Here is a 23,010-nt window from a genome sequence, read left to right as displayed (position 1 = left end):
GTATTTTGAGAGACAGGGAGTACAAGTGGGAGAGGGCTAGAAGGAGAGGGAGAGAGACAGAGAGAGAGAGAGAGAGAGAGAGAGAATCCCAAGCAGGCTCTGCAGTGACAGCGCAGAGCTGGATGCAGGGCTTGAACCCGCAAACAGAGATAATGATCTGAGCCAAAACCAAGAGTTGGACACTTAACCGACTAAGCCACCTAGGCACCCCAAATTTGTATTTCTTTACAGAATTGGTAATGGATTTCAGAATAGGATAATATATTAGTAAGCCTAGAATTAACCTTTAATTCAAATTTTCATTATATTATGTATGTGTTTTCTCTATTTTACTTGATTTTTAATTATGAGAGCTTTATTTCATTAGACTTTTCAAGGAAGCAACTTTTGATATTAACCTATCATTTTTGTGATGGTTTTTCAAACTGTTAAATTCTCCCTTTTGCCTTATTATTTATGCCTATGTTTTCCTTAGTAGTTATTCTGTGCACTTAAAAAATATTTCAAATAAGACACTTAATGATTTCATTTTCTTTCTTCCTATTTTAATAGTGAAGGTTTTTAAGGGATGAATTTTCTAATTATATGTATGGATACATTACCTAAATTTTCTAATTATATGTATGGATACATTACCTAAATTATATGTATGGATACATAGTTTTTTAATTTCTAATAACAGATTTCATCTCTGACCATGAGCTACCAGCCTTCTTTGTACAAACAAATTTTTTCAAATTCCTTTCTCTGTTAGAAATTACACTGGTGGCTCCTAATGAATCATGCTCCCAGGATTGAAGCTTGGGATGGTTCTCTCCCATATTGATTCTGGGCTTGCACATGAACTTTGGCCATGCATCAACATGCATGATGTGAACAGAAGGTTGACAAGCAATTGTACACTGGGACTCATCTTCTTGGAACTCAGTCTCCATTCTGTTCTCCTGAAGGGAGAGGACACATGGAAATACATTCTCTGAAGGATAAGATACCACATGGAGGGCAAAGGTAGCCTGGCCACGTTCCCAGCTGACACTATGTGGAGTAATGAGCCAGCCAGTCAACCGAAAGAATCATAAAAAATAATAAATGCTGTTATTTTAAGCCAGTAAGTGTTGAGAGTGTTTGCTATGGAACAATAGAAAACAGAAATTTTTTTCTGTTTAAACTTGATCTGACTCGATGATATTTTTCTACTTAGCCAAGTTTCAGAGAAGAGTGTTGAGAAGGAAGATACTTTTGTCTCCATGTATCAAACATGCCACCCCACCAAGAAGGCAGTAATGTCTGCAGTTAAATGTGCATTGGAAAGGCCTTTTTTCCTCTTTTGTTTTCTGGTGCAAATGAATCTTTGCATCATTTCAGTATCATTTTGTTACTGAGCCAATAGAAACATAGGACATGATTTATTAAATATCAATATTCTCAGCATCCTCATATGTAATTTCTAAATCATATCTACTTTTGAAAATACAAGATAACATGCATAACATTTAACCAATGGGTGATTAATTTGTTGTGAGTTACAGACCTTTGTAAATAAACGAGAAATTTGTGCACCCTCTCCTCAGAAAAACACAACCTCACAAAGAAATTATTACATACAATTTCAGCAGTTTCATGGACTCATTAAGGAAAATATGTAGTGATTTTCAAACACAGTTTAACCAACTAATCTGTCCTCAGATAAAAGCTTACCGGGAAGCAACAAAAACAGAGCTTCAACTCTGATGAAGCAACAGTGGTGCCTGATAACCCACCTGTTGCCTACATTCTTCCATTTACCTACCCCACACCACATCCCTCCACAGAGCATAGTTTATAAATCAATGTCTTAAAATGACACGATAAAATTAAATACCTAGAAGAAAGATAAATAAATATGAAGGGGCTGGAGCCAGAGAATTTCTGACACAAACTAAGAGCAAGTATACAATAAGGAGAGACTGGATTCATTGTTGCAGTAAAGGTAAAAGAAAATACTGTGTGAATCACTGTGGCCAGAGGCTCAACATGAGACAGCAAATTACCAGCCGCTTGAAAAGAAGTTGGATGGAGAAGAAGATGGCGGCGTAGGAGGACGCTGGGCTCACCGCGCGTCCTGCTGATCACTTAGATTCCACCTACACCTGCCTAAATAACCCAGAAAACCGCCAGAGGATTAGCAGAACAGAGTCACCGGACCCAAGTGCAGACGAGAGGCCCACGGAAGAGGGTAGGAAGGGCGGCGAGGCGGTGCACGCTCCACGGACTGGCGGGAGGGAGCCGGGGCGGAGGGGCGGCTCGCCGACCAAGCAGAGCCCCCGAGTCCGGCTTGCAAAAGCGGAGGGGCCTGACGGACTGTGTTCCGACAGCAAGCGCGACTTAGCGTCTGGGAGGTCATAAGTTAACAGCTCTGCTCGGAAAACGGGAAGGCTGGAGGACAAAGGGAGGGTGAGCTGCGGAGCCCCCGGACGACAGAGCTCAGTTTGGCGGGGAACAAAGGCGCTAGCCAGCGCCATCTCCCCCGCCCATACCCCAGCCAAAATCCCAAAGGGAACCGGCTCCGGCCAGGGAAATTGCTCGCTCCGCGCGAACACCCAACTCTGTGCTTCTGCGGAGCCAAACCTCCGGCAGCGGATCTGACTCCCTCCGGCTGCCATAGGGCCCCTCCTGAAGTGGATCACCTAAGGAGAAGCGAGCTAAGCCTGCCCCCCCTGCCGCCGTGCACCTTGCCTTCCCACCCCAGCTAATACACCAGATCCCCAGCATCACAAGCCTGGCAGTGTGCAAGTAGCCCAGACGGGCCACACCACCCCACAGTGAATCCCGCCCCTAGGAGAGGGGAAGAGAAGGCATACACCAGTCTGACTGTGGCCCCAGCTGTGGGCTGGGGGCAGACATCAGGTCGGACTGCGGCCCCGCCCACCAACTCCAGTTATACACCACAGCACAGGGGAAGTGCCCTGCAGGCCCTCACCACACCAGGGACTATCCAAAATGACCAAGCGGAAGAATTCCCCTCAGAAGAATCTCCAGGAAATAACAACAGCTAATGAGCTGATCAAAAAGGATTTAAATAATATAACAGAAAGTGAATTTAGAATAATAGTCATAAAATTAATCGCTGGGCTGGAAAACAGCATACAGGACAGCAGAGAATCTCTTGCTACAGACATCAGGGGACTAAGGAACAGTCACGAGGAGCTGAAAAACGCTTTAAAGGAAATGGAAAACAAAATGCAAACCACCACGGCTCGGATGGAAGAGGCAGAGGAGAGAATAGGTGAACTAGAAGATAAAGTTATGGAAAAAGAGGAAGCTGAGAAAAAGAGTGATAAAAAAATCCAGGAGTATGAGGGGAAAATTAGAGAACTAAGTGATACACTAAAAAGAAATAATATACGCATAATTGGTATCCCAGAGGAGGAAGAGAGAGGGAAAGGTGCTGAAGGGGTACTTGAAGAAATAATAGCTGAGAACTTCCCTGAACTGGGGAAGGAAAAAGGCATTGAAATCCGAGAGGCACAGAGAACTCCCTTCAGACGTAACTTGAATCAATCTTCTGCACGACATATCATAGTGAAACTGGCAAAATACAAGGATAAAGAGAGAATTCTGAAAGCAGCAAGGGGTAAACGTGCCCTCACATATAAAGGGAGACCTATAAGACTCGTGACTGATCTCTCTTTTGAAACTTGGCAGGCCAGAAAGAATTGGCACGAGATTTTCAGGGTGCTAGACAGCAAAAATATGCAGCCGAGAATCCTTTATCCAGCAAGTCTGTCATTTAGAATAGAAGGAGAGATAAAGGTCTTCCCAAACAAACAAAAACTGAAGGAATTTGTCACCACTAAACCAGCCCTACAAGAGATCCTAAGGGGGACCCTGTGAGACAAAGTACCAGAGACATCACTACAAGCATAAAACATACAGACATCACAATGACTCTAAACCCATATCTTTCTATAATAACACTGAATGTAAATGGATTAAATGCGCCAACCAAAAGACATAGGGTATCAGAATGGATAAAAAAACAAGACCCATCTATTTGCTGTCTACAAGAGACTCATTTTAGGCCTGAGGACACCTTTAGATTCAGAGTGAGGGGATGGAGAACTATTTATCATGCTACTGGAAGCCAGAAGAAAGCTGGAGTAGCCATACTTATATCAGACAAACTAGACTTTAAATTAAAGGCTGTAACAAGAGATGAAGAAGGACATTATATAATAGTTACAGGGTCTATCCATCAGGAAGAGCTAACAATGATAAATGTCTATGCGCCGAATACCGGAGCCCCCAAATATATAAAACAATTACTCATAAACAGAAGCAACCTTATTGATAAGAATGTGGTAATTGCTGGGGACTTTAACACCCCACTTACAGAAATGGATAGATCATCTAGACACACGGTCAATAAAGAAACAAGGGCCCTGAATGAGACACTGGATCAGATGGACTTGACAGATATATTTAGAACTCTGCATCCCAAAGCAACAGAATATACTTTCTTCTCGAGTGCACATGGAACATTCTCCAAGATAGATCATATACTGGGTCACAAAACAGCCCTTCATAAGTTTACAAGAATTGAAATTATACCATGCATACTTTCAGACCACAATGCTATGAAGCTTGAAATCAACCACAGGAAAAAGTCTGGAAAACCTCCAAAAGCGTGGAGGTTAAAGAACACCCTACTAACGAATGAGTGGGTCAACCAGGCAATTAGAGAAGAAATCAAAAAATATATGGAAACAAACGAAAATGAAAATACAACAATCCAAACGCTTTGGGACGCAGCGAAGGCAGTCCTGAGAGGAAAATACATTGCAATCCAGGCCTATCTCAAGAAACAAGAAAAATCCCAAATACAAAATCTAACAGCACACCTAAAGGAAATAGAAGCAGAACAGCAAAGGCAGTCTAAACCCAGCAGAAGAAGAGAAATAATAAAGATCAGAGCAGAAATAAACAATATAGAATCTAAAAAAACTGTAGAGCAGATCAACGAAACCAAAAGTTGGTTTTTTGAAAAAATAAACAAAATTGACAAACCTCTAGCCAGGCTTCTCCAAAAGAAAAGGGAGATGACCCAAATAGATAAAATCATGAATGAAAATGGAATTATTACAACCAATCCCTCAGAGATACAAACAATTATCAGGGAATACTATGAAAAATTATATGCCAACAAATTGGACAACCTGGAAGAAATGGACAAATTCCTGAACACCCACACTCTTCCAAAACTCAATCAGGAGGAAAGAGAAAGCTTGAACAGACCCATAACCAGCGAAGAAATTGAATCGGTTATCAAAAATCTCCCAACAAATAAGAGTCCAGGACCAGATGGCTTCCCAGGGGAGTTCTACCAGACGTTTAAAGCAGAGATAATACCTATCCTTCTCAAGCTATTCCAAGAAATAGAAAGGGAAGGAAAACTTCCAGACTCATTCTATGAAGCCAGTATTACTTTGATTCCTAAACCAGACAGAGACCCAGTAAAAAAAGAGAACTACAGGCCAATATCCCTGATGAATATGGATGCAAAAATTCTCAATAAGATACCAGCAAATCGAATTCAACAGCATATAAAAAGAATTATTCACCATGATCAAGTGGGATTCATTCCTGGGATGCAGGGCTGGTTCAACATTCGCAAATCAATCAACGTGATACATCACATTAACAAAAAAAAAGAGAAGAACCATATGATCCTGTCAATCGATGCAGAAAAGGCCTTTGACAAAATCCAGCACCCTTTCTTAATAAAAACCCTTGAGAAAGTCGGGATAGAAGGAACATACTTAAAGATCATAAAAGCCATTTATGAAAAGCCCACAGCTAACATCATCCTCAACGGGGAAAAACTGAGAGCTTTTTCCCTGAGATCAGGAACACGACAGGGATGCCCACTCTCACCGTTGTTGTTTAACATAGTGCTGGAAGTTCTAGCATCAGCAATCAGACAACAAAAGGAAATCAAAGGCATCAAAATTGGCAAAGATGAAGTCAAGCTTTCGCTTTTTGCAGATGACATGATATTATACATGGAAAATCCGATAGACTCCACCAAAAGTCTGCTAGAACTGATACATGAATTCAGCAAAGTTGCAGGATACAAAATCAATGTACAGAAATCAGTTGCATTCTTATACACTAACAATGAAGCAACAGAAAGACAAATAAAGAAACTGATCCCATTCACAATTGCACCAAGAAGCATAAAATACCTAGGAATAAATCTAACCAAAGATGTAAAGGATCTGTATGCTGAAAACTATAGAAAGCTTATGAAGGCAATTGAAGAAGATTTAAAGAAATGGAAAGACATTCCCTGCTCATGGATTGGAAAAATAAATATTGTCAAAATGTCAATACTACCCAAAGCTATCTACACATTCAATGCAATCCCAATCAAAATTGCACCAGCATTCTTCTCAAAACTAGAACAAGCAATCCTAAAATTCATATGGAACCACAAAAGGCCCCGAATAGCCAAAGGAATTTTGAAGAAGAAGACCAAAGCAGGAGGCATCACAATCCCAGACTTCAGCCTCTACTACAAAGCTGTCATCATCAAGACAGCATGGTATTGGCACAAAAACAGACACACAGACCAATGGAATAGAATAGAAACCCCAGAACTAGACCCACAAACGTATGGCCAACTCATCTTTGACAAAGCAGGAAAGAACATCCAATGGAAAAAAGACAGCCTCTTTAACAAATGGTGCTGGGAGAACTGGACAGCAACATGCAGAAGGTTGAAACTAGACCACTTTCTCACACCATTTACAAAAATAAACTCAAAATGGATAAAGGACCTAAATGTGAGACAGGAAACCATCAGAACCTTAGAGGAGAAAGCAGGAAAAGACCTCTCTGACCTCAGCCGTAGCAATCTCTTACTCGACACATCCCCAAAGGCAAGGGAATTAAAAGCAAAAATGAATTACTGGGACCTTATGAAGATAAAAAGCTTCTGCACAGCAAAGGAAACAACCAACAAAACTAAAAGGCAACCAACGGAATGGGAAAAGATATTTGCAAATGACATATCGGACAAAGGGCTAGTATCTAAAATCTATAAAGAGCTCACCAAACTCCACACACGAAAAACAAATAACCCAGTGAAGAAATGGGCAGAAAACATGAATAGACACTTCTCTAAAGAAGACATCCAGATGGCCAACAGGCACATGAAAAGATGTTCAGCGTCGCTCCTTATCAGGGAAATACAAATCAAAACCACACTCAGGTATCACCTCACGCCAGTCAGAGTGGCCAAAATGAACAAATCAGGAGACTACAGATGCTGGAGAGGATGTGGAGAAACGGGAACCCTCTTGCACTGTTGGTGGGAATGCAAATTGGTGCAGCCGCTCTGGAAAGCAGTGTGGAGGTTCCTCAGAAAATTAAAAATAGACCTACCCTATGACCCAGCAATAGCACTGCTAGGAATCTACCCAAGGGATACAGGAGTACTGATGCATAGGGGCACTTGTACCCCAATGTTCATAGCAGCACTGTCAACAATAGCCAAATTATGGAAAGAGCCTAAATGTCCATCAACTGATGAATGGATAAAGAAATTGTGGTTTATATACACAATGGAATACTACGTGGCAATGAGAAAAAATGAAATATGGCCTTTTGTAGCAACGTGGATGGAACTGGAGAGTGTGATGCTAAGTGAAATAAGCCATACAGAGAAAGACAGATACCATATGGTTTCACTCTTATGTGGATCCTGAGAAACTTAACAGGAACCCATGGGGGAGGGGAAGGAAAAAAAAAAAAAAAAAAAGGACGTTAGAGTGGGAGAGAGCCAAAGCATAAGAGACTGTTAAAAACTGAGAACAAACTGAGGGTTGATGGGGGGTGGGAGGGAGGGGCGGGTGGGTGATGGGTATTGAGGAGGGCACCTTTTGGGATGAGCACTGGGTGTTGTATGGAAACCAATTTGTCAATAAACTTCATATAAAAAAAAAAAAAGAACACAATAATATGGACGAATCTAACAATGCTGAGCAAAAGAAGTCAAATACAGAAGTATATACCATAAAAAAAAATAAAATAAAATAAAAAATAAAAAAAAATAAAAAAAAATAAAAGAAGTTGGATGGCTACTCCAATTAATTTTATGTGTCAACTTGGCTAAACCATGGAAAGCCCAGATATTTGGTTATACTTTTTTCTGGATGTTTCTGTGAGGGTGGTTTTGGAGGAGATTCACATTTAAATTGTTAGACTAAGTAAAGCAGTTGAACTCATCCAATCAGTTGAAGGTTTAAATAGAACAAAAGGCTGGCCCTCCCAGAGTATGAGAGATTTCTGCCTGACAACTTTCAAACTGGGACCTTAGCTCTTCATGGTGTTTTATTGGGTTTTGTGTGTGCGGGGGGGGGGGGGGGTGTTTGTGGGTTGTTGTTGTTGTTGTTGTTTTTGGTGAAAAAATTTATATTTAGATTTAGCCAGCTGGACACAGTTTAGATGATCCCAATTTTGTTGGCAACATCCAAAGCATCACAGTCAGGAGTCAGTCAAACATATGCCTTCTTTCCTCCATGGGGCTTGATCGGAGTGTTGACCTTGGCCATGTCAATGTCATAGAGCTTCTTCACAGCCTGTTTGATCTGATGCTTGTTGGCCTTGACATCCACAATGAACACAAGAGTGTTGTTGTCTTCTATTTTCTTCACGGCTGACTCAGTAGTCAGGGGGAATTTGATGATGCCATAGTGGTCAAGCTTATTTCTCCTGGGGGCACGTCCAGAATATTTGGGATGCCTTCTTAGATACAGTGTCTCTGAAGGAATGTAGGTGACAGGAAGATCTTTTTTTGTGTGACTGTGGATGCCTTCCAGGACTGCTTTCTTGGCCTTCAAAGCCTTTGCTTTGGCTTCAGCTTTGGGAGGGGCAGGGGCTTCCTTCTTTGCTTTCCGCACCATCTTCATGAAAGCCACTCTTCCTGGTTTTATGGAGGCTTCCAGCCTTTGGACTGGAATGGGCTTTACAGATTTTGGATTTGCTAGCTTCTATAATCTCATGAGCCAATTTCTTATCAGAAATCTCCTTGTATATACTACATACTATACATATGCAGATATAAAATAAAGAGCCCTGGAGAACCCTAATACAACCATATATCCCAGTGTCCAGGACAGACTAGGTTTATGCCTGTGCTCCAACTATAAATATTAATAGCTCCCCTTTTCACTCACATACACATCTAGGTTTTGTGTTTTTTTTTTTAATTTCATTTTTGGTTTTTGTTTTGTTTTCACAAAGCAGGGAGAGATCGTGTTTGTCTGAAATGTGTTACAAAAGGGGACCAGTGTGGGCCCCGCCCCGGTGGGTCATCTGTTTGTTGAGGGCTGTCTTGAGCACAGCAAGCGGCAAACCCACTGGGGACTGGAGACAAAAGCACCAGTGGGTGTGGAAGCACCTGGGATGTCAGCACCTGGGATGCTTCTTCACTGGCTGAGAAGAGGTGGTTGCTCACCCAGGCCAGGCTATTCCTTCCAGAGCCAGTGGAGGCTGGTGGGGGCCGGTGTCAGCATGGCCTGATTTCGTGCCCCCTTCCAGCTTTGCCCTGCCCCTCGGGCCTGTGGAGGATAAATTATCTGGGCATCCATGGGAAGTCCTGGCTCTCACGAGGTTTGTTCTGTGGGCACAGCAGTATCAAAATGTCCTTGTTTCTCTTAAGGTCAGTAGGTTACACCTTAAGTAACCTGGCAGCACTAGTAACCCCCGAGTAAGCCACAAGGGTGACAGGACGTGGTACTTAAATACCCAGAAAAAGGAAACATATTAGGTCAAGGCAGGAGTTCTTGTTAAATTAACAAACTTCTCAAAATCATTTCTTTCTCAAAGTCAGACTAACCACAATGGTTTAATGAAAATGCTTCACCTCAGATAGACGGAAAAGCAAACTTTGTCTCACATTCACCTTTTCCTCCACACAAGTGGATCTAAAGTTCTAAAACCTTAAAATATATTACCATTTAAGTTCCATCCTATAGGATTATATCTTCACACTTTGGTTCTTTTTCCAATTAATGGTCCATTTGTGAAATGCATATGTAGTTATTTCAGCTCTGTATGGCTCATTAGAGAGCCTTCTCAGTGATGGGTTTCATTCCCCTTGGTCTGATATGAATGAATTCATTAAGGACATACTATAAAATAACTAATAAAGTAAATTTTGAACATTTAAAAAGAAGTAATATAGCACAACTTACCTTCCTTAAAAAATAATTTAATCTGTTGTGGCTGTTTTAAAGATTTGAATTCAGGAGAAAATTCTTTACAAGTGGTTTTTATTATAACTTGGAACCTGACTCCTCATTCAAATGTGCATATTAATGTCTAATGCATATCAGAGTAACTCCTGTGGGAAGAATAAATGTGTTAGACTGTGCAAGTATAAAGAAGTAAGAATAAACATGAAAACTGGCAGAGGGTCAGATGGGAGGAACCTCCATTCTATTTATCCTTCCCTGAGTAATTTCCCAGTTTGCAAGAAACTATTGTCCCATTTAAATAGTAGAGCTGATCATGATTTAGTCTGACTTGTGGATAAAATCCTGTGTAAATGTGTTGCTCATTTGAATTGAATCAACTGAATCAATTGAAAAATTCAATCCTTTTTTACTTTTACTTTTCTGTTGTTTCAAGGAGGGGCCAGATTGCACTGATTAAAGAGGGATTTCTTTAGCAAAACTCTCCTACTTTAGACACACTGACAGTTTAATATTGAGAAAAAAAAACCCAGATTTTTCATTGGCAAGCAAAAATTAGTTTTTTTCCTCCTCTATTAACAACAAGAAGTTAACAGTAATTAACAGAAAAATATTAAATAAAAAAGTAACTACCATAAGTGCTACCTATACATATGAATTGTATAAGACATTAAAAGCAAGCTTAGGTTGTTAGTTGACAAGTCGTGAGACTGCTCATTTGACCACCAGCGCTATCACTTACAGGTAAATAATTCAACTGTGTACCAAGACCTAGAGATGCCTTTCACTGCTTTAGACCATAAAACACGATTACCAAGGTGTCAATTGTAAGGCAAACTCCCTCAAATTCACATACGTGCTGTTAGATCAAGCTTCACATCAATCTAACATCTAAAATTCAAGTTCAAACCATATAGACAATAGTAAACAAAACCAGGCATATCATCTTAAAGTACAATGCTAACAAACTTTTGAAGAAATTACCATTTCCAACTTATATTTTACTGTCTTATTGCTACTGAGCTCAGATAGATATTTTTTAAATGAGTATTTCAGTATTGATGATAGGTTCTCTTGTTTTCATATTGCCAAATCACATGTAATTGAAAGAGAGACGAGATATAGATGAAAAAGTCTATTATTCTTAGACGAATACTATGATGGTTATGGAAGAATGTAATAACAAAATATAACAACATATTAGTAATTCCATGATTTTTATGAAATGTGCATCAAAACAGACTTCAAAAGGTCTAAAGTAGACCATAAATAAACAACATGAGATAGTTTTCAATTTGTTCAGGTGGGATTAGGTTTTTAATTGATAGGATGGTAAAGTTATAAAGAGTCATTTAAGGAGGGAGTTAAGTTGGCCATTTAAAAACATTGTCAGATTTTTTAATCTCTAAATTCGTGTGTGTTTTCTCTGTCTTACATTTCTCATCTCCTCTTTCAGCTCTTTACAGCAAGGCATCCAGTCTTAAATAGTCTTGTGTGTCATGAATAAACTATACTCCTAGCAATGCATTACATAACTCTTGCATGGAAGCATATTTTAAAAATATTTAAAATACTTATATTCTACTCCAGCAAGAAGGCCGATTCATGGATGTAAGAATCAGGGACAGTTGATAAAGTGGGGTCACTCCTAATATTAGCCAACTGGGGCAAGATAGAATGCAATAGGGAAGGTCTTTGTTTAAAAGTAAAAATGCATACTAACTTGATACTTTGTTTATAGAAACAGGAACACAATGGCAAAAAGAAAAGAAAAATGACTGATGGCTTGGCTTTGGAGCTCACTGCAAAGGATTCCTCAAATTGAGTAATCTCTCAAAGGAAAATCTATAAAATCAGCTAAAAAAAATAGCTGAACTTACTCCAAGTATTAGTGTTAAACAAGGTGGTACAAGTATAACATGGCTCTATTTACCACACCCGAGAAAGTCGCCAGGTGATTTAGTCCAAGTGCCTTACATAGAGGGATGTGGCTAGGGAGCAGAGCTTTCACCCCTCAATTTTTACTCACAAATGTTCTTGGGATTTGTAGTAAACAAATGTAGTGGATGGGGAGTTGACAAAACAGTAAAATAAATAGGAACAATGCAAGTCCTAGGGCAAGGGCAAGCATCTCTCTTGCTGGGCTAAAATAGCATAGGACCCTCAACTATGGGGAAGTAAGGTCCTCATGAGACACTGACAGAAAGAACTGCTAAGACTGATTCTAGTTAGAGAAAGCCCAGGAAGGTGCATGTAAGTTCAGCAGCGTTTGCAATGGCTCAGTTCCTGTGTGAAGCCAGGAAACCTAATAATGACTCTGCATTGATCATTTGTAGGTCCTTTTACTGGCTTTTCCCAGATATCAGGCTTCTTCTTGGGAAACTTTTCTTGGGATCAGCTGTCAGAGATTATTCTTTTTGAAAACCCTCTCCTTTATATATTTTTGTCCTAAAACCATATACATATACACACACATAGAGAGAAAGATATTTTCCATATTATCTTCCATATTTCTACAAGCATCTATGGAAATATTTGCTTCTGCCAAAGACAGAAGACAATGTATCAAAGTCTTTGACCCATCAAATGACAAATTTTGTCTTGTGTTTCATCTATTCTGCAAACCTACTTCTCCTCTCTCATTTCTGTGCAAACTCTTTTCTGTCTACTCATATCCTTTAAGAAATAGTGCTTATTGGCCCTTAAAATTCAGTATGAATGAAGGAAGATAAATTCCCTTTTGGCTTAATATTCAAATCCAACTAAGATGAAGAAATAGCTGCATTCCTCTAATGCAACAGAGAGAGAGAGAGAGAGGAAGAGAGAGAGAGAAATACGAACATCGATAACCTGCCACATATTTACTCAACTCTCCATAGCGCCTACATACAATAAATATTAAAACAATAGATAATATTCTATGTTTGAGAACCCAAACTTTGCTTCCCTGGGTTGTCATCCAGAACAGAACAGAGCCGTGGTCTTCGTAGTACATTTCCAAAGTTAAATTCAGACTCCTGGGGGCGCCTGGGTGGCTCAGTCGGTTAAGCGGCCGACTTCGGCTCAGGTCATGATCTCGCGGTCAGTGAGTTCGAGCCCCACGTTGGGCTCTGTGCTGACAGCTCAGAGCCTGGAGCCTGTTTCAGATTCTGTGTCTCCATCTCTCTGACCCTCCCCCACTCATGCTCTGTCTGTCTCTGTCTCAAAAATAAATAAACGTTAAAAAAAATTTTTTTTAATAAAAAAAAAATTCAGACTCTTGTTGTTCATAGGTGAAAACATGTTTCTCTGTAAGTTTGCATATCTTTTATCTCCCTATCTACCCTGTAACCACAGTACCAAAGTGAATCACACTTAGTACAAAGCATTACAGTGTGACTTTGAGAGCCAAAAGTGTCCTTGACTCCTCCACATAGAATGGCCGCAGTAGTGATAAGGATTTTTTAAACCTCCAAAGGGGGAATGAAACTCAGGAGCCTGAAGTATGGACTGCTAGAGTCCTTTCAACCTGTGCTTTCATTTAGTACATTTGCCTCTCAGCCAACACCAAAGAGGTAACAGTAAGACAATTTATCAAAGCTCTTACCCATCAAATGGCAAGTTTTAGAAAGAGCTTTGTACCTCTTTGACAATTTTGCTCTAAATTTCTAAAACCATTTGTATGCCTCCCATGGGGAAGATAGGTCACTTACTTGATCCCTACTTTCAATTTTTCTGAGTTATCCAAGGCTTCTCAATTTTCTTAGACCTTCAGAGTTCTGTAACTCTGATGGTCCAATGGCCCTGTGCCTCTGTAGCTGCTGAAGCCAATTTGCTACCACATTCCATTTCTCCTCTGACATCATCTTTGGTAAGTTTTCCTAAATTTAAAGCTCCATCATCTCACTGAGCTATACCAAAAATAAAAAAGACTAAATAATAATAATAATTATTATTATTAATTAATTAATTTAAAGTAAACAAAGCTGTACCACTCTCCTGTCCCACCTACTTCATTCCCCCCGAACTTCAATATCCACTAGAAAAAGACTAGATTTGAAACCTCCCTGACTGAACTGGATCTATGAAACTCTTGGTCCACTGACAGTAGACTTCATCCCATCTCTTCTGCACCGTTGCTTTCCACTAACTCTCCTCCCTCACTTTGTCCACATTTGTTTACTGCATAAAACACATTTATTTTCATTAACAGTCTCCTCCCTCTAGAATTAGGCTCAGATAACTGCAAAGTCAAATTAAGATATATTCAAGTTTTCAAAAACTATCAGCACTGCTCTCCTCTTTCACAAGAGATTGAGTGGAGACTTTGGCAATATGAGGGTTATATACAATTAGGGTAGAAACACAGGTGTTGCCAAACATTAGTGCTGCAAAATATCATTTTTTAACAGTATCACCTATAGCCCTAGAGTGATATTATTTCCTTGTAAGCCAACATTTTTTTCAGTTAATCCCATACCGGATCATACCTCTGTCAATGTTTGTAATAAAGGTGAGCAGTTTGTTTTTGGCCCCAGGACATGCTATAAGAAATAAAATGTGCAACCTCCACTGTGCCTTAGGGAAGCATTTAGACATCTGTACATTTTACATAGTCTTTCCTGTGTTGCTATAGAAAGTATCACCTTGTCTTCTTCTTTGGTAGCTCTGGGGTAATATACAAAGCTGGTTTTAAGTTATGAAATGCCAACTGGAGACCTCTCAAAGTGTTCTCAAATATAATTCAGTTCTTTGGAAATAGCGATTATCAGTTCTTCCAAAATGTGATTTAATTACGTACTTACATAAAATGTCATCATCCTAGTACACTTGACATTTTTAACACATATTCTATTCCTGTCATCTATATCAATGACAAATGACAGAATAAAGGCATACTTAAAAATTATATCATCTGAGACATTTTATATAATTATGGGCAATTAGAATTTGTAAAACATTTAAATGAATTTAGCTTTTCTTTAAGAGCCCAGTAACAAAGCTAAAGCAAGCACTGAACACTCAATCTATCAATCAAAAGGCGTGGTGAGGAGAAGCAGGCACTAGACTGAGTCACGGCACTGCCACTACGTCATCCTCCTCAAGATTATTTCTTCATCAGCAAGACTGGAGGGCTAAATTAGAAACTTTCTGATTCATAACCTCTTAATATTTACTGGGTATCCATGTGTCCAGAACTTACTAGATGCTATGAGGAGTCCAGACACCACTCTCATCTCAAGTTGCTTATAGTCTGTTTTTGTAAGAAAGAAGAAAAACAATAAAGGGCAATTCAGAAACAATTACCAGAGTATTTACTATACAATGGATGGTAGCTGACCAGTTATCGGAACTTGAAAAAGGAGACAAAGAAGCAGTGGAAGCTTAAGAACATCCAGCTTCTCTTCAGCTTAACCACAGCCTACTTTTCTTAGAAAACCCACTAGTAGATGAAATTACATCCAATTTGATATATATTTATTGCATATTTTCCACATGGCTAGTTAACAACGTATTTCAACATATGATTTTCTATCCTACTGAATTTCATCACTGTCAGTACTTCTAAACTTTGAATCTCAAGCTCTTTGGAGCCGTTCTTTAGACCTCTCTCCGGTGGTCTGGGCAGTCACTCAAGGTTACCCAGCAACAGAGTGGTGGAGGAGAGTTGGGATGCAGTTTCCTGACTCTGGGTTGAATTCTCCCTTAGGCCTGCGGCCTCTATTACAACAGCCTCCCAGGTGAGCTCCCTCTCGGCAGTGTTTCCTGCATATCCTGCCACAATAAACCTCCTCAAATCAACTCCTCTCCCACAGATCCCATCAGACTGTACCAAGCAGCCTACGCAGTGAAGAACCTTAGAAATCATCTGATCCTATTCCTTTCCACCACGCACAGACACAGCCAGTAGCAGGTGCAGAATGACAGGCTCCAGTGCTGGGAAGTGATTACTTAGTGTACTGACACTGGTGGGACTTCATTGCAAATTGGGACTTTTCCCACAATCAACCAACATAAATTCCGTCATTTATGAAATCGAAACATAATTCCTATCTTACAGGTTGTCATGCAAACTAAATCAGACAACATCTGTGCCTGGTATATAATAAGTGTTTAATATGATATTAGCCATATCTTTTTATTCTGTATTTTGATGCTTTGGCATCTGAGACCTTGCTGACCTGGGAGGGGCTGCCCCTCCCAGGGTGAGCTAATTCCCACAGGTAGCAACTACTTGCCTGTAAGGGCACCTTTCAGATGCAAACACAGTGCACACCCCACAAATCTAACCACTTTCTTTATCAGTTTTTCACATTTCAGGCCGCTTTTCACTACCTGCTAGAGCCAAATACCAATGTATGAGGGAGAACCTCTATGCCCCAAAGCCTGCTGACATCCAACTAACCAATCCTAAGGCTGCTTATCTTGCCTTACTCATCCCTTCCCACAATAAAGGATCTTGTCCATATTTTCCTCTTACTCCCTCTGACTTCTGACCAACCCTGGTACTTCCCCATGTGACTCCGTATTGTATGCCATGTCTCCCATTTCTAAGGATCTATGGCTACAATAAACTGCTTCCTTTATGACAGTCACTTTCGTACCTGCATGTCTTACCATACCTGATTAAAACAAATCCCAGCTACCCTTAAAACAAATGCATGTTTGTTTTCCCTTTTCTGAGCCTTTCCAAGTAATGGTATGTCTTATCCTGAAACTTCAGCATTCCCCAACTGTGACTCCTGGAATTCTCTCTCGCCCTAGTAAATCGATGACTGATATACATTATGCTTTATGTACCTGTGGCCTGGCTATCTTCCCTGTCCCTCTTTCGATACATACATTCAACCTCAGGGACAGTTTGCCACATCTCAAGTCCTTTCTCTCTTTGATCTGATGTTCTGGCCTATCTTCTAGCTTTTCCCTGTGCAGTTTTCTTTCCTTAGAATAACCAAAACTTGATTTCAGTCACAAGCCTAGAAGCTTTACCTGTGTAGGTGCTCCAAAACTCTCATTGTACAAAATCTAAACCTCTTAACACATCCAAAAATGAAAGGCAGACATGTGTTAAGAGTAAGAACAATGAATTGAAAAAAATTTAATTTGGAAAACTGACTCAGACTATCTGCAATTCTCGGAAAAATTGCTTAGCCTCTCTGAGACTCAATTTTTCACTTGTAAAAGTGCAGATAATAATAGTATCCACATCATAGGGTGGGTATAAAAATTAAATGAGATAATATATGTAAAGTGCCTGATATGTAATATGTCCTAAAAATAGTAATTATTATTGCTGTGATTGTAATTGTGGTTGTTATGATGATAATGTCACTAGTAGTGGTTATTATAAAAATAAGACAATCTCTGAAAACAAACTTTGGAAGCATTTAAAATGTTCCTGTCACTTTGGAAAAGTGTGGCTTAATATCTGGTTTTAAAGTAAAATTATATTTTGGGGCGCTTAGGTGGCTCAGTTGGTTGAGTGGCCGACTTCAGCTCATGTCATGATTTCAAGGCTTGTGAGTTCGAGCCTTATGTCAGGCTCTGTGCAGACAGCTCAGAGCCTGGAGCCTGCTTCAGATTCTGTGTCTCTGCCTCTCTCTGTCCCTCCCCCACCTCCCCCCCCCAGAAATAAACATTAAAAAATTAAAAAAATAATAAAATAAATTCTATTTTTGCATATCTCCATTTCTATTTAAAAACAAATCTAACTATTTAAATATCTACGATGCAGGGGCAATTCTTATTGGCTTAAACTTATTTATTAAAGGAATAAGTATCCAAGCATTGGATGAATGAGTGTGTATTTGCTTAAAAAATATCCACCTCCAAATATATAAAAGAAAAATAGGGGCGCCTGTGTGGCTCAGTTGGTTAAGCATCCGACTTCGGCTCAGGTCATGATCTCGCAGTTCATGAGTTCAAGCCCTGCATCGGGCTCTGTGCTGACAGCTTAGAGCCTGGAGCCTGCTTCGAATTCTGTGTCTCCCTCTCCCTCTGCTCCTCCCCTGCTCATGCTCTGTCTCTCTCTCTCTCCTTCAAAAATAAATAAAAACATTAAAAAAATTTTAAAGAAAAATATTGTGTTCACTTGTATAACTCTGCATAGGTCATCTTTTTTTATGCATTGTCATTTGATCCTTACAAAAATCTAGTAATATAAAAGTAAAAGGAGTATTGTGGACATAAAAACACCATTATCATCATTTTACACATGAAGAAACTGAGGGAGGGAAAAGTAATTTGAAATTAGTAGAATGCCTAACTTCATATATAAATGATTTTCATAATAACTCTGACTACTCCAGTGAAATGACTTTTGTGAAGGATGCTTAATACCTCCAAATTACCAAATCCATTAGTCAAGTCTATGTCTTTATCTTACTAAAATATTTGACAACACTGAACACATCTCCCTTCTGAAATATTTTCTTCATTTAGTTTCTTTAATGCTAAATTACCTAATTTTCGTCCCGACTTTGGCCTGCTCCTTCTTGGTCTCTTTTTGCTGGATGTATCTCCTATTCCTGACTTTAAAATTATGGAGTAGCTCAAATCCTTCTCTTCTCTTTCTGTAATTTCCCTTTACATGAGTCCTACTGTTTTAAACATCATCTAAATGTTGGTGATGCCCAGGTTTATACTGTAGCACCTGCCCTGAATCCCAGGAGCTCAGGAATCAGACATTTACTACTTACAGTACCTCTCCATGAATATTTTACACTCAAAACTTAACTTATCTAAAACAAATATATTTAATTTCTGACCCTAATTCTAATGCAATCTCCTCTCCCAATCTTCTCATGTCTAAAATGGTTCTCATCATCCAGTCTATATCTGAAATAGATTAATTTTTCCTAACCTCACAGAAAAAATCCTTTGGAAAATCTTGCCTGCTCAAACTGCAAAGTGTATCTTCAGTCTATAACTTCTTTTTTCCACAGCTGCCTCTCAAGTTCAAGTTTCACTATTTCTTACTTGAACTACCAAAATAACTTTTTAAGTGGTGTCCCAGCTTCTATTTTTGCTTTCCCACATTCCATTTCCTACAAAACAGCTAAAATAATTATTATAAAACATACATAAATTATATCACTTTTCTGTTTAAAACCTTAAAGACATCCCATTATTGACAGAATAAAACTGAGCTCAGTATCATGGCCAAAGCCCCCACATAATCAGTTTCTCGTTTACCTTCCTGATCACTTTGGCACAATATTCCTCTTCATTTACAACATTCTAACCATAGTGGACATGTTTCTGTGTTCCTTGATCTTGTCAAGAATCTTCCCACTTCAGACCACTTTTTTATAGTGTTCCCCAGCCTGGAATGCTATCCTATCATATTTTCAAATGGTTAGGGCCCTCTCATCTTTCAAGTCTTTGTTCAAGTATATACCCAGGGGTGCCTGGGCAACTCAGTCAGTTAAACATCTGGCACCTGATTTCGGCTCAGGTCATGATCTCGCAGTGCAATTCATGAGATGGAGCCCCACCATGTTGGGCTTTGTGCTGTAACAGAGCCTGCTTGGGATTCTCTCTCTGTCTCTCCCTGCCCCTCCCCCACTCACTTATGTGCTTTCTCTCTAAATAAATAAATAAACAAACAAAATAAATAAATAAATAAATACATAAACATTTAAAACAAATACACACACAAACACACACATACCCAGGACCTACTAAGAGCTCAATTAATGTGACTGAATCAGTGGAACGAATGAAATGTCATCCCCTGAGAGAGACCTTCCCTGAGTATCTGAAGTGTGCTCATCTAAGTACCCATCTCAGTCACTCTCTAGCATACCATGTTTTATTTTTCTCATAGAACTGATCTCTCTCTCGAGTTATTTATTTTTGCACCTCCTGTTGATTAGCTGGGTATGCCACCAGAACAAAGAGTCATGAGAACAGGAATCTTACCTTTCTTACACTTCCCTGAATCTCATGCCTAGAACAGTGACTAGCTTAGAGCAAGATCGGAATGACAGACATTCTGATGAATGAATAAAAAGCGAATGAATAAATGAGTGGTCTCCGTTTTACACATGAAGAAAATGAGGCTTGGAGAAATTAAATAAGTTTTCTAAGATCATCAAGGTCATATGAACTAGTGGCTCAACAAAAATTCCAAGCTGTAACTGACTCAAATTCCTTTCTTTTTTCAATATGCCATGGTAGGTGGCAATTTGAGATCCAGACAAGTTGTATAGCATCATTTCTCCCTGCTTCTTCACATTAAGTTTAAGTTCTGGAAATAATATAAAAGGCAATCAAAGAAAAACTCTGGAAGGTGAGGGGCGCCCAGGTGGCTCAGTCAGTTAAGCGTCTGACTTTGGCTCAGGTCATGATCTCACGGTTCACAGGTTCAAGCCATGCCTCGGGCTCTGTGCTAATGGCTTGGAGCCTGGAGCCTGCTTTAGATTCTGTGTCTCCCTCTCTCTTTGCCTCTCTCCCTCTCCTGCTGGCAATGCTGACATGCTCTATCTTTCAAAAAAAAAAACAAAAAAAAAAAACAACCTCTGGAAGGTGAAAGAGGAAGGTAAACTGGTTGCAATCTCAGGACTAGAAAAAGAATTCAAGAGGAGGGCAATTTACATGCACTCTCTTCCCAACCTAGCAATAGGAGACAGCCAAGAGAGGCTCTTTTCTTCTGCCAATGAAATGGGAGTCCTTCTGATAATACCAGCCAGTTGAAAGGGGGGGTGGACAGGGAATCTCACTAACAAAAAGCTGCCAAGGGAAGTGCTCTACTTCCTTGCACAACCTAAGACGCTTACCAAGAGACACAGTGCAGCTAAGCAACACTGGCAAGAGGGATCCTGCCACAACCCCACCTGGCCCAGGAATCCTAAGTCCCTATGGGCTGAGACTCTCCCACCCCCACCCAGAGACATCTGCTTCCCAACCTTGGGAAATGGCTTTTGCCTCACTTAGGCAGCACCGGCAAGGACCAGTAACAACCACATCAGTTCCTAATAAACCAAATGGACCAAAATAACACTGCAAATACTTTGAAAATTAAATTACAGCCCAAAACTATAAGCCAGGACTTAGGTACTAAACAACAGGTATCAGTTTGTTAAATATAAGATTCAAATAATATCCAGACTCTCCTCTCATAATAGATGGAATGTCCAAGATTATATAAGAAAGATCACTCCTCATGCCAAGGATAAAGAAATAACAACTTGCACGAGAAAGAACAATCAACTGATGTTGACAACAAGATGGTTCAGGTAATGAAATTACTGAAAAGGATTTTAAGGCAGTCATTATAAAAATGCTTCAATAATAAATGACAAATTGTCTTCAAACAAATGGAAAAAATAGACAATTTCAGAAAAGAAATGGAAATAATAAAAATTAACTAAGTGGAAGTCATAGAACTGAAAAATGTCATAGGAAAAATAAACCTGATGGATGTTCCCAATAGTAGTGGAGATAACAGAGAACTGAATCAGTGAACTTAAGGAAAGATCAATAGAATTTACTCAGTATAAAAAAAAAGAGAGAGAGAGAGAAAATCAACTGGAAAAAAAATTAACAGAGACTGTGGGTATATAACAAAAAGTTCCAACATTCATATCATCAGAGCCCCAGAAGGCAAGGAGAATGAGAGTGGGACTGAAAAGGTTATTCACAGAAATAATGAGTGAAAGCATCCCAAATTTAGCAAAAGACACAAACCTACAGATCCAAGAAACTAAGTGAACTGTAAAAAACCTGGGGCACCTGGATGACTCAGTAGGTTAAGCATCGGACTCTTGATCTCGGCTCAGATCATGATCTCACAGTTCATGATTTCAGACCGCAAGTCTGGCTCTGCACTGACAGCACTGAGCCTGCTTGGGATTCTGTCTCTCCCTTTCTCTGCCCCTCCCTTGCTTGTGTGTGTGTGCATGTGTGTGTACATGTCCTCTCTCTCTCCCTCTCTTTCAAATAAACTTAAAAAAAAAACACAAAGAAATCCTTGGCAAGACCCATCATAATTAAGTTTCTGAAAATTAACACAAAATGAAAACCTTGAGGGCAGTCAGAGAAGTGATGCATTACTTACAGGAGAATACTCAAACTAATGACAATGGTCTCTCTCATATGAAACTCTACAGATCACAAGGAAGTAGCTAAATTTCAACATTATGCTTTCTCTGCAACAAATAGGAAGAATCATTAGCTATCACTGGATATACAGATAAATGTCTGGTGCTACTCACCTAGAAGCAAATTAGATCAAGCTGCAAAATGTGAGAAACAGCTCTGTGCAAATCAATGCCTGAAGTTCCACTGGAGGCATTTCTTTGAGGAGTCTCCTGGGTCTTCTCTAAGTGAATTTCTTATTTAATACATAGCCTACATAATAAATCGTAAGAAGGCTTTCTAAATTTCAGAAAATCTATCCAAACATTTTCACTATATGCAGTAGGCATCAGAGAGAAACTTAATTTTATTTGTATAGATCAGTCAGGATAGCAATGCTAGCTTGGTGTTTCATGCATTTCATAGATGCACGCTCAATTTCCTATGTCGTACTAAAATCCTAAGTTTAGTCTCACCATGCACTGCCTCTGAAAAGGGATAGTCATGCTAGAAATGTACACAGTATTTCTTTTTGTGGATACGTATCAAATAGAGTTTTCAGACTTCCTTATAAGATTAGAAACCGCAATGAAAGGCTGCTCGGTATTTAAATGATAGGGAGCTACTATTGAAGACTATGGGGGGAAATGGGATTGCTAATTGTAGCTTCTTTAAAAGTAACTGCCATTATGTGGCCTTGGCATTCATTTTA

General features: G+C 39.5%; 1 protein-coding gene across 1 annotated transcript; it reads right to left on the bottom strand.

Annotated features, from left to right (window-relative positions):
- Positions 1 to 8,443: 8,443 nt before the first annotated feature.
- LOC124507450 (60S ribosomal protein L23a-like) lies at positions 8,444 to 8,951 on the bottom strand. The gene has a single exon (XM_047073789.1). It carries the CDS (start codon positions 8,949 to 8,951, stop codon positions 8,538 to 8,540), a length of 414 nt encoding a protein of 137 aa, XP_046929745.1. The 3' UTR covers positions 8,444 to 8,537.
- Between the last annotated feature and the right edge of the window lie 14,059 nt (positions 8,952 to 23,010).

This window comes from Lynx rufus, unplaced genomic scaffold, assembly GCF_022079265.1.
Source record: "Lynx rufus isolate CCGP_SWC_20201006 ecotype Redwood Valley unplaced genomic scaffold, mLynRuf1.p SCAF_12, whole genome shotgun sequence".
NCBI classification, from domain to species: domain Eukaryota; kingdom Metazoa; phylum Chordata; class Mammalia; order Carnivora; family Felidae; genus Lynx; species Lynx rufus.
Note: the sequence above shows the minus strand (reverse complement) of the source record. Positions and strands in the feature narration are given on the sequence as shown.